Here is a 15,767-nt window from a genome sequence, read left to right on the forward strand (position 1 = left end):
CGATATTTTATTTTTCTGCGATTATATATATATATATATATATATATATATATATATATATATATATATATATATATATATATATATATATATATATATATATAGCGATATGAAATCAAATTTTTTCTTACAAACAAAAATGGGGTGAGCGCATTTACATTCTCATTTTAAATGATTTAAACATCAGCATATTATTTAGAGTAAATTATTTTTTTAGTAAATTTAAGATATGGTTTGAATTGTTATTAACTGTATATTAACTAACATGACGAGCAATACTTTTGTTACTATATTTATTAATCTTTGTTTATCTTAGTTTATAAAAACACAGCTGTTCATTGTTTGGTAATGTTACTTCACAGTGCATTAACTATGTTAACAAATACTGTATAACTTTTGATTTCAACAATGAAGGCTATAGCCTAAATGTTGAAATTAACAATGTTGTAGAAGTGCAGTTTAGTAATAGTAAATGTTAAATAATGTAGTTAAATAGTTGAATAAATAGAACATTGTAAAGGGTTACAGATTTTTTTATACACCCACAATTCACAATTCAGACGTCTCGTGAGTTCAGTGTTGGACAGGTCAGTTGTTTAAATCATTCATTAAATTGAATTGGTTCAAAGGAATCATTACATCAGATGTGTACATCACACATTGTGTAATTATCTCTGCAGTTTAGGATATTGCAAAAGATTTGACAACACAGAAAACATTTCATCACTGGATAGCTTTTTTTTTTTTTTTTTTTTACCATCGTGTCAATTGATTGTAATTTAATATGGGCGAGGTAGAGAGAGCAAGACAGTGCTCGTGGTGTTTGAAGACGGTGAAGGTGAGCGCATGGGCGGGGCGCTCTTTCTCTCTCTCTCTCTCTCTCTCTCTCTCTCTCTCTGCTCGTTCTTATATGCGCCCTGTTAAACTGACAGGACTTAAAAACACATGCAAATGATAAACTTTCACTCTATGATGGTTAAGCTGTGTAATTAATCCGCGAATCACTTTCTTCAAGGGCCGGGGAGCAGCTGGCCCGTTCCGTTAATGAATAACGGATCAACTACGACAGCCTACATCGCACATCCTGCGATGTGACTATCGTGGATTCACACATCGGGATATCGATGCTTAAACGACACATCGTGCACCCCTAACATTAATATAATATTATAAAATTCGACATTAATATCCCAGATATTACTATGTAACACTTTTGGTGCACAAACAATATATCAAACATTTATCAAACTCTTGTTTTAAAGTTCTTATTTCAATAATGGCAAAATAAAGAGATGATAATACGGCTCTCAACACAATTCACAAGAACATGGAAAACGTTCACACAACATAACTAACCATCTTTCTATATGCTTTTTCACCAGTGAATGGTAGTGTCTAGAAAGGGTATGTCCCTTCAGGAGAGAGGTGCCAATGTCCAACCGGCCTAATTCCAATCCAGGGGGGTCACTGCGCCGTTCACAGAGGAACACAGCCGCGGCCCAGCCAATAGACCACACACTTGCAGGAAGGTGAGTACGCAATGTGCAAACTTAACGCTAAAGTTCTGAATATAGCCTTTGTTTAGGTCTGTACGTGTAACTATATCTACCTGTATCTAGAGCAGACGTTCTTGCAAAATTCTATTTGTGCAGCAGTTACAATGTTGAGGTCAAATGACCTCCATTTAATCTCAGTAAGTCTCTTTCGCTCGGTGTCTAATTGATTAACCGTATTCTTAAATGGCATCAGTAACTTAATATTTTCTGCCTATATGACACATCATTAAGTTTCTTGTTGACCAGTGCAACACAAACAAAACATTACTAAGTTCGTCTATTATTATTTTATTTATTTTTTGTAACCTTGATATATTTTTTTCAGGATTCTTTGATGAATCTAAAGTTCAAAAACTGCATTGAATTGATATGGAAATCTTTGTTGTATTATAAATACTGCCACTTTTGATCTATTTAATATGTCCCTGTTTTAAGTAGTCATTTCTTTCAAAAATAAAATAAGATAAAATGAACTGACCCGAAAATATTGAGTGTAATCCGATAACTCATGATCTCAAGGGATAACTAATAAGAATCATTTGTTCAGGAAGCAAGCTATACTGGTTATGTGATATCAACAGTAGAAATGCATGACTGTCTCTGTAGTCGCATTCGATTCACACTGCAAACTCTCAACTTAAAATATAATTTCCTTTGCTATGGTGCTATAGATTCAATAGTAGCATGGCACCTTTGCTGAAAAGCAGTGCAGACAAGACTGACCAATTGTGTCTCTTTCAGGCCTGATTCGCAGACATTCGGCACTTGTGGGGATAATTTTTTGTCTCTTGTCTTTCAAACAAGTTCTTTATGTCCTCCAGCGACACGGCCAAATGGCTAATAGTTTAGCTGCCCTACTCAGGGTGATGCTCTCAACTTGTGAGAAATGCCTTGCTAGAAACTTGTAATGATTGCTGTTTGTCATTGCCGTTGGGCTGACTTGTGTGTAGGAAGTGCTGTAGTACTTCAGCAGTAGTCAGCTCATGAAGTTGAATTTGAGGTGTTCCTCATCTGCTTCCCTTCCCACACTGCTCTTTGCTGTTTAATTCCCAACCTCTCCAGGTTGCAGCCAGAGCAAGTAAACCAAAAAGCAAATTCCCCACCTGAAAGTAGAAGATCTAATTCTAAGGCTTCCAAAGCCCCACCCAGCTCTGCCGTCGGCTCCGCCCGCGGCCACGCCTCTCGAAGGTATCCCTTTTTCCTCCTGTATTGCGTGTGGGTCTTTTGTGTCGCAAGTTCACCATGTGATGACTGCTCTGTCTTGGGTGCTCAGGTCTTTCCCCTTCCTGTTTGTTTTCACAGGAACATCCTCTCTCTATCCGTGGGTTCACACTCGATTCCAGATCCAGACTTGGAAGCAGCAGGTTCTTCAGGCGAGCAGGGGAGACGGGAGGGCAGCAGCACCCGTGCTCTCAAACGCAGCTCCGCTTCAGAGCTCAACATTACCTTTTCACCCAGCCCGGCCAAGCGACCCAAAGCGGTGTCCAGCCACCTTTTTGAGAGTTCATCCAGTGGGCCATCGGCCCCCACAACCTCACCTGAAGTTACAGAGCCGAGGAAGGCTCCAGCATCTGTCAGCACCAAGTCCAAAAAGAGAAGGTTAGCAGCCGAGCCGGCTCCCGCCAGAGCTCTGAGCAAGAAGAGCACATCTTATACAGGCCCTAGTGGGGCCTCGATCACCCCCTCTCAAAAGCGCAAGAAGGCAGACGCCTCTTCATTGTCATCCTCCTCTCCTTCATCCCTCCCCAGCTCTAGCAGTGCGGCAGGCCCCCTGCCACCCCGCAGCGAGGCCAGCCGGGCAGCCAAACCCACCAAGCTGGCGTCCAAATCGGCCGCCTCAGCCAAAGCTGGGTGTAGCACCGTGACTGACTCCTCTTCCTCTGCCTCTTCCTCATCCTCCTCTTCCTCTTCCTCCTCGGCTGCCACAGGCGCCAACAGCTGTGCCCCTCAGGGTGCCCGGCTAAAACAGGGCAAGGACCAGAGCAAAGTCCGGCGGTCACGCTCTGCATCCTCCCCTTCTCCCCGAAGGAGCAGCCGAGATAAAGAGCAGAGCAAGGCTGCTGGCTCATCCAAGTTTGATTGGACATCCCGCTTCAACTCCAAAGTCAACCTGCCAAAGCCCAAACTGTCCCTGCCGGGATCGGCCAAGGCTGAGACCTCCTCTAAGCCTGGGCCCTCTGGACTGCAGGCTAAACTAGCAAGTGAGTGCCCAAACTGCTTCTGTATTTTTAAAGCAATGGTCCAAGTTTAAAACAAGTTAACAAGCTCTAATTCATGTTAAGGGATTCACAAGTTAGACTAAACATCGGAAGGTTGGTGTTTGTAGGCAATCTTATTGAGACAACTGGTGTCACGATACCAAAATGTCAGTGGCCTATACAAAATAACCGTTTTACTACCATAAATGTACTACCTTTCTAAAATGTGATAGAGAAAAAGGCAACGAGGAAGTCTTATTTTTAAACAAAGGTCAAAACTCCTTTTGTAATGTAGATTTCTAAGGGTGCACTCTTGTCATAAATTGATCTATTACTTTTCCTACATAATTTTTTACAAAAAATATTGGTATAATATATATTTGGGAGTCTTAGACCTTTCCAACGATATATAGTTTGTCAAGATTAGATTAAGTTTGATTGTAGTATAGTATAGTCAATGTAGGCGTCCCGTATACGGGACGGGGTGACATTTAACAGGTTAAAACATTTAAGTAACCTTATAGTAAAATATATAATAAAAAGAAGAGAAACATTGCATAAAACAAGTGTCAGGTCTGTTAGTTTTAGGGCTGTAGCTATTGAATATTTTAGTAATCGAGTATTCTACCAAAAATTCCATCAATTAATAGAGTAATTGGATAAAATGAGTTTTTGGTTAGTGCAATATTACTCATTCAAGAGATAAAAAGACTCCTGGGTCTCTTAAAATGAACAACTAATTCCTATTCAGAACATGCAGGATTCATATTTAAATAGACTGTTCCCGGCTTCATATTTATAGATATTATTCCATATCGTCATTTGATGTAAGTGCAATGATCTATTTTTGATTAATTCATTTAAAATTTGGCAGGTTCCTTGCCAATCCGCGTTAAACTTCCGTTAAATTCTGCTTCGTTTAACGCGTTAAATTCCGCGTTAAACTAAATTCCGTTTTTATGACTGGATTCCACGATTCCGTCCGCGTTTTCTGCATCACTGAACTCATAGGGCCCTAGTTGTGGTATGCCAGCTCTATCTTGCAATGGGCACATGCCATGACATTCTCTTTACATTTGCCTGCGCTCTGAAATCAAAACACTGCTGACTCCTTGCAGTATGAGATCTCGGATGCAGCGCTTGTGTCTCCTTTCGCTTTGTGGGTGACGTAAACGTGTTGTCACATTACAAAAATCAGTCAGAAAGAGCCTGACATGAGATTTAAAAGAAATGAAAAGAGGCTTCGAGGCAGAGAAAATTGCTTTGAGCATTTTTTGTAACCGAGGTACTCTAGTTACTCGAGGAATCGTTTCAGCCCTAGTTAGTTTGTAATTTTACTCCGACTTGAATCTCAGATCTATTTTTTACAAACTGTCAGATTTTTCTTTGGCCTGTCCATCGCTATGGTAGAGTGGTAAGCAGAATGAACCGTAAATGAACAGTATTTTTTTGTTAACTGTTTATCGTATCATAGAACTGCATGTGAGACTATCGCATGTGATTGACTACAGTACTAAACATTACAAACATGTTGTAAATAGATACTTATGCTTTTCTCTGAGCATGCACACATATGCACAGGACCGTTTGAAAACAGTTGGCTTTCAACGAGTACCAAATTGACCCAGTACGTTTGCATTTTAAAACTTCAGTACCAACTCCGTACCAAGATAGTAGTGCTTTTGACATTGACGTTTTGTGTATCTGTATATCAGGGTTTTTGGATAGATTGGATGTTACTGTCTGCACACACTCTGAAATATTCTACATCCAGGCTTTAGTTTCAACATAGTGCACTTGTAGAACACCCTCTGCAAGGGTGCTAGAAGTGGACTTCATTATTCAGTGACCTGCCACCAGTGGTGCAACTGACATGCAAGCTTTCCGTGACAGAACTGATCTATCCGGGTCATATTTTGCAAGATATGAGATTTATTCAACCAAGAACATATGGATGATGTTACACATTATGCCACTTACCCTACTTTAGATCATCTTAGGCACTCTCACTGTGATATCATTGTGCATAAATCAACAACGTGAAAGATCTCACATCATCAGAGAAATCCTTTTCTCACTTGGGGACATAATACACCTTGCAAGTAGTTGTGTACCAATCAGGAAATTTGAGGAAGATGCCATCACCGATGTTTTGACACTATTATTAGCCAATGCCAGTCACCATGTCTTAATAGGTCATGAAACCCTGCTATTTCATCTCAAGTCTGGTTTAAGCTGTAAGTGCACCTTGTCACACAGCAGTGATATGTTAAAAAATGAAAACTATATAAATTACATGTAACTTCTAACTACAAGTTCCAAAACTGATCAAGTGATCAGTCAAGGTCTAACCATGCATGCATGCAAAAAAACAACAACAACAGTGCTGGACTATTAATATTCATGTTGTTAGAAAAAAACAACAACACATTCATCTGAATTACAGCATATTTGATGAATTGAAGTCGCGAATGATTCACCCTTTTAGTCATTGGAGTTGCATTGTATAGTATGTGTGATTTTGTATGTGCTGCAGCTAATAAAAGATGAGTCCTGATTTTAGATTGGCCAATCACAGACTTAAGACAAATATTGGCCGATAAAAAAAAAAATGGTGACCAATAAATCAGTGCATATTTTCTTGCAACAATGTACGAGCACAAGCAGCACACATACACACATTCAGTTTGCACATCGGCTTGTTGAAGAGATAATCTTCTGTGGCGATATGTGTTGCATTAGCGCCATAATATCTGACTAAAATGTCATATAGCCTATAAAACACACTCACATGTTTTTCACATTTTGGGAGTAGTAAATTCTCCATATGAGGTTTCAACTACCAGACGGGTGTAAATAGGATGGTTCATCATTTTACAATACGATATCTATTCTCATACCCAGCGATATGATATTTGCAGATACTTAAAAAAACTCATAAATGCAACCAAAATGCATAACATGAACCTTTATCTAAAATGTTCACATCCTGTTCCTCAATTGGGACATTCACAACAAAAAAATAGACCCACACTTCTTTTTTTTTTTTTTTTATAATAAAGAAAAATGAATAAAAATTAAGTGACACACAAGATCGGTAATCTTAAGATATGATGACAGTCAATATGTATCATTCAGGCTGCTCTGCTAAAATATGCAATGTCTAAAATAATATAAATCTTCATTAGGAAACACAAACGAGTTAAGTTGTAGGAAAAAGGCATTAATGTATTATTATTTTTATTTTTTTTTCGCTTTGGATGTGTGCATATGTCACTGTGCTCTGAAAACTTCTCACAAGCACTCGAAAATTCTGTCAACTATCCCGAACGTCTTTCATGCTCGCCCTTTTAGACAGTCTTATCGTCCCTACACGTGAGTTTGAACAAGAATGCATGCGTTAGTGTTACTGCATTGATGGACATTGGTGACAATGTGGAGAGTTTCGAAATAATGTGCCTATTTATACTACAGATATCGATATTTTACATTTGGCATTGATGCATCATATTGTTATACATTTAATCGATGTATCAGTCCATATCGATGGATCGTTACACCCCTTCTACCAGATACATTTACACTTGTCCAGTTTGAGCGATCTTATTTTAATCCATCTCGAAAGTGTTTCGGAGGGTATTTACACCTGGTCTTTCCCCAATCGAGATGGCATCAAAATGCACAAAGTGACCAGGTGTAAACAGGCCCATAGTGTAACTCGAGAACCCTTACAAAAGCGTACTTGTTTTGAAATGAAGTATTATTCCTATGTACTTTCATCTTATTCCTTTCTCAATCTGGGTCATATTTTAGCCCAGAATCAAACAGAAATGAGGAAGGTAAATTATTTATAAATATGTACCCTACTTTTCAGACTGTTAAGGGGGTTACTTTAATCAGAATTGAACACATTTTAACACCAAAGTTGTAATTGAAAAAAAAAAACACATTTTAGTAACACTTTCTTTTTTTCCAAATTAACATTAGCATGAAATATAATGTAGATATATAAATATGTTTGCAATACACATTTAAAAGGAATTTATACATGGACATTTTTTTTTTGTTTCTTTTAATTCTGGGGTGAAATATAGCTTGGGTGTGCTCTTGACTGGTTTCATGAAATTGAACATCTCTGGCTTGGTAAATTGCAGGTATTTTACTATAAACATTTCAGCTGATCATTAACCTGAGTGCTGATACTCTTAGCAGGGCTGCTTCCACAAATCGGTGCCTTCAAGAAAGGCGTGATCATTGTAATTGTGATCATTTCTAGCCCCAGTAATAGCGGATGGGGTTTTGGCTCTGGTCATGGCAGGGGGAGCTGGCTCAGGTTTCAGTCCAGTTCAGTGTGCCAGTGTACTGGTCTAAAAATACCAGCCTTCTGCTGCCTTACAGTATTGTACGGACAAGAGTCGCGGCTGGATGTATGCTGAGGTAGGAAGGGCTTTTGCTGTAGTTAGTTTGCTGTGCAGATTAGCCTAGCAGAGCTTTGTAGTATCATAATGCCCCAGAGGTGGGTCAAGACGCTGGCATGTGTTGGGATTTAGGCTTATGAGTGCTATCGGTTGGATGTTTAGAATCACAGCAGTTGTATTGTTTGGATGTTTCGTCTTGTTCCTGATTTTTCCAATAAGGGTTGCTATAAAGTGTTCCATGAAGGCCTGTTGGAGGTGATTATCTTGAGTACGAGAGGTCATCCTGTGTAAATCAGGCTGGGTTGATTTATGAAAGGACGGTCTCTGAAATGAAGAGTCACGGGAGGGCATTCTGCCAAAGGGCAAGGGGGCAGTGCATTGCCCAGAATAGACCCTCAGTGTCAGGGTTTGACCACCAGACAGGAGCTGTTGAAGGTGTGAGTGATTCATCTGGCTTAACAGGGAAAGCGCTGTCAGATGTCTTTTTAAAGGTTCTTTTATTTTCCCTTCTCTTTCTTTCTATAATCAGTATGGCTGGGTACTGTGACTGTATACTGTTTATCAGATGGGCACTTCAAGTGTAGTAAGCAATTTAGTTTTAATTTACCATAGAACTCATGTCTTATGTAACTCTAGGTTGGTTATGGTAGCTAAGCAACGTTTAACATTTTTAATAGTGTATGTAAATATAGAATTAAAGATTCACTTTCTGTCATTGGGTGGTGCTTCTAGAAAAGCAGAAAGACAGTTTACCCTGGTAAACAAATTTTTGCACAACTTTAGGTTTTCTGAAACCCACTTGTCATGGAGATAAAAGGAAGTCAAACAAGTATTTACAAATTTTCAAGCAGCCAGTAAGATTGTTGTGTTCACTATGGCGTTTATTAAATGACACCATCTGCAAGGCTGCAGAGACGAGAGCCAATTCTGAATTCTTTCTCTGTGAGCACCACTAGGTTGTAGTGTGTGCTCCAGCAGCAGCTCTGAGCATGTGAACACACTAATCTTATTGGTTGGCCAGTTTTCTTCTCAGCGTGATGAAGAAGAGATTAGACCACCTCCCCTTAAAAAATTCTGATGCATGTACAGCACGAGAATGTTTAACAGCTTTTTTTGTGTAAATTCAAATGTTCATCACTCAAAAATATTTGCAAACATTTATCTTGGTGTAAAAGTTTTTAACATTTGGTCAAAAGGACATTTGTCATTGTATTTGGGAAAAACGGTAGTAATATTGTGATTTCCCCAAGTGCTGCCAAATCAGGTCTGGATGACTGATAGATTTGTGTGAGGAACAAACCCAAATTTAAGTGTCCTATAATCTTAATTTTTTTTTTTTTTTTTTGCTCTTAAATCTCATTTGCACAAGAGATATTTCTTATTTGCTCTAGTTGTATTAATTTATGTCCAGCTGTTCTCTTTTATGCATTCATTGGCCAGTAAAGTTATATATTTAATAGGGATGCCCCGATCTGCCCTTTTTCACCTCCAAAACCAATTCTGATACCTAGGGTTCAGTATTGGCTGATACCAGTGAAGTTTTTTTTCCATTTAAATAAATGTAGAATTTATATATCTCTGTGTGTGGAACTGATAATCATTCACAATTGACTAAATACAGACTATTTCATTATAAAGGAATATATATATATATATATATATATATATATATATATATATATATATATATTCATAATCTATGACCAAAATATCATAAACTAGGTCAGTGATCCTCAAATCTGGCTCACGAGATCCACTTTCCTGCGAAGTTTAGCTCTAACCCTAATCAAACCCTAATCTTCAGGATCATTCGAAAATCACAGGCAGGTGTGTTTAATTAGAGTCGGAGCTAAAGTCTGCAGCAAACTGGATGTCGCGAGCCAGATTTGAGGATCACTGAACTAGGTTATTGGATAATTTGACAGCAAAATTTAAAAAAGGGCACAGTAATTTTAGAAATCCAGACATTAAGTGAAAAAACGTTTCGTTGTGGGGAACAAATAAAAGTGTTGCTCTAAATATGTTAAAATGTTACACATTGCTGTTTGTATTATAAAATCTATTAATGAAAAACATTCATGAATATGTATGTGTATGTGTATATATATATATATATATATATATATATATATATATATATATATATATATATATATATATATTAGGGCCGGGACTCGATTAAAAAAATTAATCTAATTAATTAGAGGCTTTGTAATTAATTAATCGAAATTAATCGCATTTTAATCGCATATAAATATTTGACCTGAGAACAGTGAGAAGTAATTTTTTTCACATGGATTTATAGTATACCATTGAATAATGACTGAATCACACAAGCTTAAGCAACAAAATATTGTTTATTTTTGTTCAACCAAGTCTAGCAGACCAGTGCAATTTTTGCCATGAAGTGTAGCAATAGCATATTTAGAAACAATTTAGAAATAGTACATTTCAGAAATTCAGGAAGCTTATAAGTGCTGGAACCTTCTGTAAAGTGTTTTTTAAGTAAAACACAATACTGTCAATTACATTCAGAACATTGGAAACACTGACTATTAGAAAACATCTCTCTGTTGCTTCAGAGGCCATAACATACTAAGTCCAACTCTCAATAACCTTGGCCAAAACAATAAAGAGTTCAACATAAACTGTTGCACCAACAAAATAATACATAGTTCAACATAAAGTGTAAAGTCCACGCTAGCTGCTATATGTTTTGCATTGAGGTGATACTTGAGGCTCGATGTGCTGTGGTGATATGCGAACGCTAGTTGGTGCTTCAGTATAATCGGTCCGCTTAAACGCATCCAGTGAGAAACGTTCCACGGTGCAAAAATAAGTTATTAAAAATGCGGGAAATTTTTTTCTGTAATTAATTAATCTTAATTAACGCGTTATTTTTTGTGTAATTAATCTCAATTAACGCGGAAACCAGTCAGTATCTGGTGTGACCACCATTTGCCTCAAGCAGTGCAACACATCTCCTTCGCATAGAGTTGATCAGGTTGTTGATTGTGGCCTGTAGAATGTTGGTCCAATCCTCTTCAATGGCTGTGTGAAGTTGCTGGATATTGGCAGAAACTGGAACACACTGTCGTATATGCCGATCCAGAGCATCCCAATGGGTGATATGTCTGATGGTTATGCTGGCCATGCAAGAATTTAGATGTTTTCAGCTTCCAGGAGTTGTGTACAGATCCTTAAAACACGAGGCTGTACATTATCATGCTGCAACCTAAGGTGATGGTCGTGGATGAATGGCACAACAATGGGCCTCAGGATCTCTTCAGGGTATCTCAATGCATTCAAAATGGCATCAATAAAATGCACCTGTGTTCGTTGTCCATAACATACACCTGCCCATACTATAACCCCACTGCCACCATGGGCCACTGGATCCACAACGTTGACATCAGCAAACCGCTCACCCACAGGACACCATACATGCTGTCTACCATCTGCCCTGTTCAGTAAAAACCGGGATTCATCCATGAAAAGAAAAGGCAACAACATATGATCGATTTGATAGGACATAACAAAAACAATGCGGCATGAAGTACTTACAATATGAGCATCCTGTATACAGAATGATGCGCTTGAGTCACAGCATGCAGCACTTTGCATTAAAAAGTCCAAAGCACAAAGGGAAGAGAAATGCATAGTGTATTATATCTGTGCAACAGTTATTGAGCCTTTCTTTTAACAGTTTTCAATATCAGTTACTGTGTGCGTTAAAAACTATTTATAGTTTTTTCTACGCCTGTGTTTTGTTCTCACAGACACCTGGTAGCAAGAAACAAAACAACATTAAACTCCAGCAAGAAGATAAAGTCCTTTTTGCAGAAACATAGACATTTATTTGCAAATTAAGTATGATGATGGGAATAAAGAATGATCTTGGAGAGAGAGCTTAACCTATCAAAAAAAGGCCAGTTTTCACTTCTAAAATCAGCATAATATGTAATAAACAAGTTGATACCAAGAGACTAGTGGTCAACTGATTGACCGCCTTGGGCTTCTGTTACATGCTGCATGATTGCGTGAATATTTCTGAGCGGCAAAAGCGACAGATCTGTAAAGCAATATATTGTTAGAGGGACTTGTGTTATTGCATCCCATTTGACTCAAAATAATAAACCACAAAGTTAACAAAACTATTCAATCCACTGTGTCTCTGAGTGAGAGCGCTTCTCTGCAGTCTTCACGTACTATCGGAAACTTCCTGTTTCTAACTTAAAGTCATGATTATGAGCTTTGATGCATTCTATTCTGTTTGTGAATGTTGATGCTTAGCTTAAATAATTTGTTCGGGAGCATCCCCTCCTGTGACCCATGATTTGTCTGTATGTGTATTCAGAGCCAGTGAGCAGTGAACTTTCATAATAAAAAAAACTGCGTTAATGTGCGATTAATGTGTTAATCAATTAATGCTTTAACATAACACTTTAACTTGCCCAGCCCTAGTAAAAATCAATTTAGACTTACTGGAATAGAATAATTTCTATCACTGCTATGAACTGACTAGCACACAGAATATGAAGGTTATCAAAAACAAGATTTTTACCCACACATCACTACATAGAGAGACATTTAAGAGGGTTTATTGTCCAAATAACTCCTAATTTCATGTCGCAGAAAAAATGTGTTTAGAAACTTTGTGGTGTCTTGTTCTTGTTCCAAATTACCTTGCTGTCTGTTGATTTTTGCCTCTTACAAAAGCCACAAAACCCTTCCAAGTAGACCGTAAAGGTGTATGTCATCTTTGAGCTTTAGTTGATAGGTAAAAATTGGTAGCCTGAATGCACGAAGTCAAGTCACTTTGGATAAAAGCGTCTGCTAAATGCATACATTTATTTTATTTTATTTAGTTAGGCTGAAAATATATATTTTTTTTTTTTCTAAAAGATTTTTCTAAAAAGAAAACAAATTAGTTTAAGAGACCCATCTTATTATCTCTTGTATATTTAGTATTGATCTTTAATAAAGAAATTACTTATCCAATTAATTAATGGAACAATCTGTAGAATACTGTTACTAAAATAATCGATAGCTGCAGCCCTAAACAAAAAAGCATCATGGCCCTTTGCATATCCTTTTTTTTCTGTTTAAGAATTTTTTTGTTTGATTAGTTAAATCAGTTTTTGTCTGTTGACCATACTATTCAAGATCTACACCAACCCTTTCAAACCTATTATAAACTGTTATTTCATGGATGTACATGTTGACACCAAACCAGTTTTAATTCAGTGCAGATAAAAAGTAATAATAATCTGACACAAACTCTAAAAAGTACAGCATCCTACTTTAGAAGTATGTAAAAAAAATCCTTTTTGTGATTAAAATGCACTATTCTCTCAGTGACTGGCTTCTAATTTAGGCTTGCTATTCTTTAACTCCCTCTCTTTTCCCTTCATTCTGATTAATCTGAGTTTAATGCTCCACGTTTCTCTTTTTAGGTTTGAGGAAGTCCACTAAGAAGCGTAGTGAGTCTCCCCCAGCAGAGCTCCCCAGCTGTCGGAGGAGCACACGTCAGAAGACCACGGGCTCTTGTGCCAGCACCAGGTACTGAACCGCCAGCCTCTTCAATTCCAGAACCGCCTACTGATCTAGAATATGCACCATCTAAACAATACATGTTTAGGCTGTGTGTATGTGTATGTGCACAGTATACATGATGTGAGTTTCGTTATCAACACAGTATGCACAAAACTATATGTGCCCAACATGCAAATCACACGTGCGCTTTTTTTTACTAATTTGTTTTTCCACAAGTTGACAACATTGGCTGTTGTTTTACTTTGGAAAAGAAAGTGAGACAATAGATTCTCGCATTGTGCTTGTGTAAGGGGATTAAGATATAGAGCTGTAGTTTAAATGAGTACAAAAATAGTTTTATTGCTCCTTACCTTTGGAGAAAAATTAAACATACTGGAGCAGTATGAATCTTTCAGTTGAGGGATCGATGCCTTGCTAAAGGGCACCTCAGTCATGGCATTGCTGGCCATTTCAAACTCTATAACCATTGGGCCATGACTTCCCCACAAAAGGCCAGTCATGCTGCTGCATTCTGAATAATTTGTAGAGGTTTGACTGCTTGATGGAAGTCCAGCCAGAAGAGCATTGCAGTCGTCCAGCCTGGACAAGAAGTTGTGCAGCATGCTCCGTTAGAAAGGTCCTGATCTTTCTGATGTTGTGCAATTCAATCCTGCAAGATCAAGCAGTCTGTGCACTGTGGTTTTTGAAGGTCAGCTGATCATCAAATATTACACCAAGATTTTCAAGTTGATGGGGTAATTACAGAATAACCCAGCTGGATGGTGAAATCATGCTGTGGAGTTGGAGTGGAAGGGAAGACGAGCAGCCTGAGATCCGTGCAGCTACTGTTGGATCATCTGGTTGAAATGAGAGCTAGAGCTGTGTGTCATCAGCATAGCAATGGTAGGAGAAGCCATGTGCCTGTATGACGGGACCCAGTGATATGTAGTATATATGGAGAAGAGGAGGGGTGCAAGAACTGATCCCTGAGGAAGCCCAGTGACCAGTTAATATGCTTTGGATACCTCCCCTCCCCAGGCCATGCTGAAAGACCTACCAGTGAGATAGGATTCAAACCAGTTAATTTGAATGTATTGCCCAGACAAGAGGATCTGATGATTGACAGTGTCAGTAAATCCAGCAAAATAAGAACTGATTATTTGGAATCATCTTTTACAATCCACAAGGCTTCCGTGACTGACAGTAGTCTTAATTGAATGGCCACTCCTTAAAACTGAATGGTTAGCATCCAGTTTGTTTTTCTGTGAAAAAAAAACCCAAGATATCTGGTTGTAAACAACTCGTTCAAGGGTTTTCAGAGAAAGACCGGTCTGTAGCTGTCTATGAGGTGTCTGTGAGGAGAGATGTGTGTGAGTGCTAGTAAAGCCTCTTTCACACTGCGATTCCGGAAAATACACTGGTAATGTGTCCCGGCAGTTTTTCGTCCTGCCAGTGATTTTTGGAATATGGGAGCATGTTCCACACACAACCAGTAAAGGTCCCGTAATGTGTGACATCAGGATGTGACGTGTAATGTACAAGTTTATAGACTTTAGCAGAAAAAGATGAAAGCAAAGACTGATACATGCATGTGAGTGCAGGAGGATTAGAGCCTGTAGTCGCTGAAGTTGTCCGCTTTGATTTAGATAACTTGTTAAATCCATGAAATGAAAGAGAGAGAAAACGAAGAGTTGGTGTCCCACACATTCAGTGGCTGCTATACAACAACGCACTCTTCTCATTCATGAGAGATTAATTCTTTCTTGGTGTAACAAATAAAGACAAAATAACAAGGCGGCAGAGCGAACTAATCAATAGTGGTTCTCACATAGTCCTTCTATTGAAGACTGATCACTTAACTTATAACACTCACTATGTGGTGATGACGTAGAAGGACTTAAGAACCATTATGGATGATAGTTCGCTCTGCTGCCTTGTTATTATTTTCATGCACTCCGCACTGTGTGAAGCATGCAAAATACATAGTTTCGGCCGTTACAAAGTCTCCATCCACAAACAGACGTACATCGTTTGCAGATATAAGGTATTTCATTGCACTT

The 15,767-nt window shown here is 38.3% G+C and overlaps 1 protein-coding gene across 10 annotated transcripts in view; it reads left to right on the plus strand.

Moving 5' to 3' along the window:
- Positions 1–15,767, plus strand: part of LOC127934462 (E3 ubiquitin-protein ligase TRIP12) — a 49,664-nt gene that overhangs the window by 11,416 nt on the left and 22,481 nt on the right. For 6 of the 10 annotated variants that reach the window (XM_052531854.1, XM_052531853.1, XM_052531858.1 and 3 more), the window contains 4 exons: positions 1,383–1,529; positions 2,619–2,744; positions 2,859–3,757; positions 13,629–13,734. In XM_052531854.1, coding sequence (XP_052387814.1) covers positions 1,432–1,529; positions 2,619–2,744; positions 2,859–3,757; positions 13,629–13,734 — 1,229 coding nt within the window. In that variant the 5' untranslated portion in view covers positions 1,383–1,431. The remainder of the gene's footprint in view (positions 1–1,382; positions 1,530–2,618; positions 2,745–2,858; positions 3,758–13,628; positions 13,735–15,767) is intronic. The other 4 variants (XM_052531859.1, XM_052531860.1, XM_052531863.1 and 1 more) reach the window with 1 other exon arrangement.

This window comes from Carassius gibelio, chromosome A18, assembly GCF_023724105.1.
Source record: "Carassius gibelio isolate Cgi1373 ecotype wild population from Czech Republic chromosome A18, carGib1.2-hapl.c, whole genome shotgun sequence".
NCBI lineage: Eukaryota > Metazoa > Chordata > Actinopteri > Cypriniformes > Cyprinidae > Carassius > Carassius gibelio.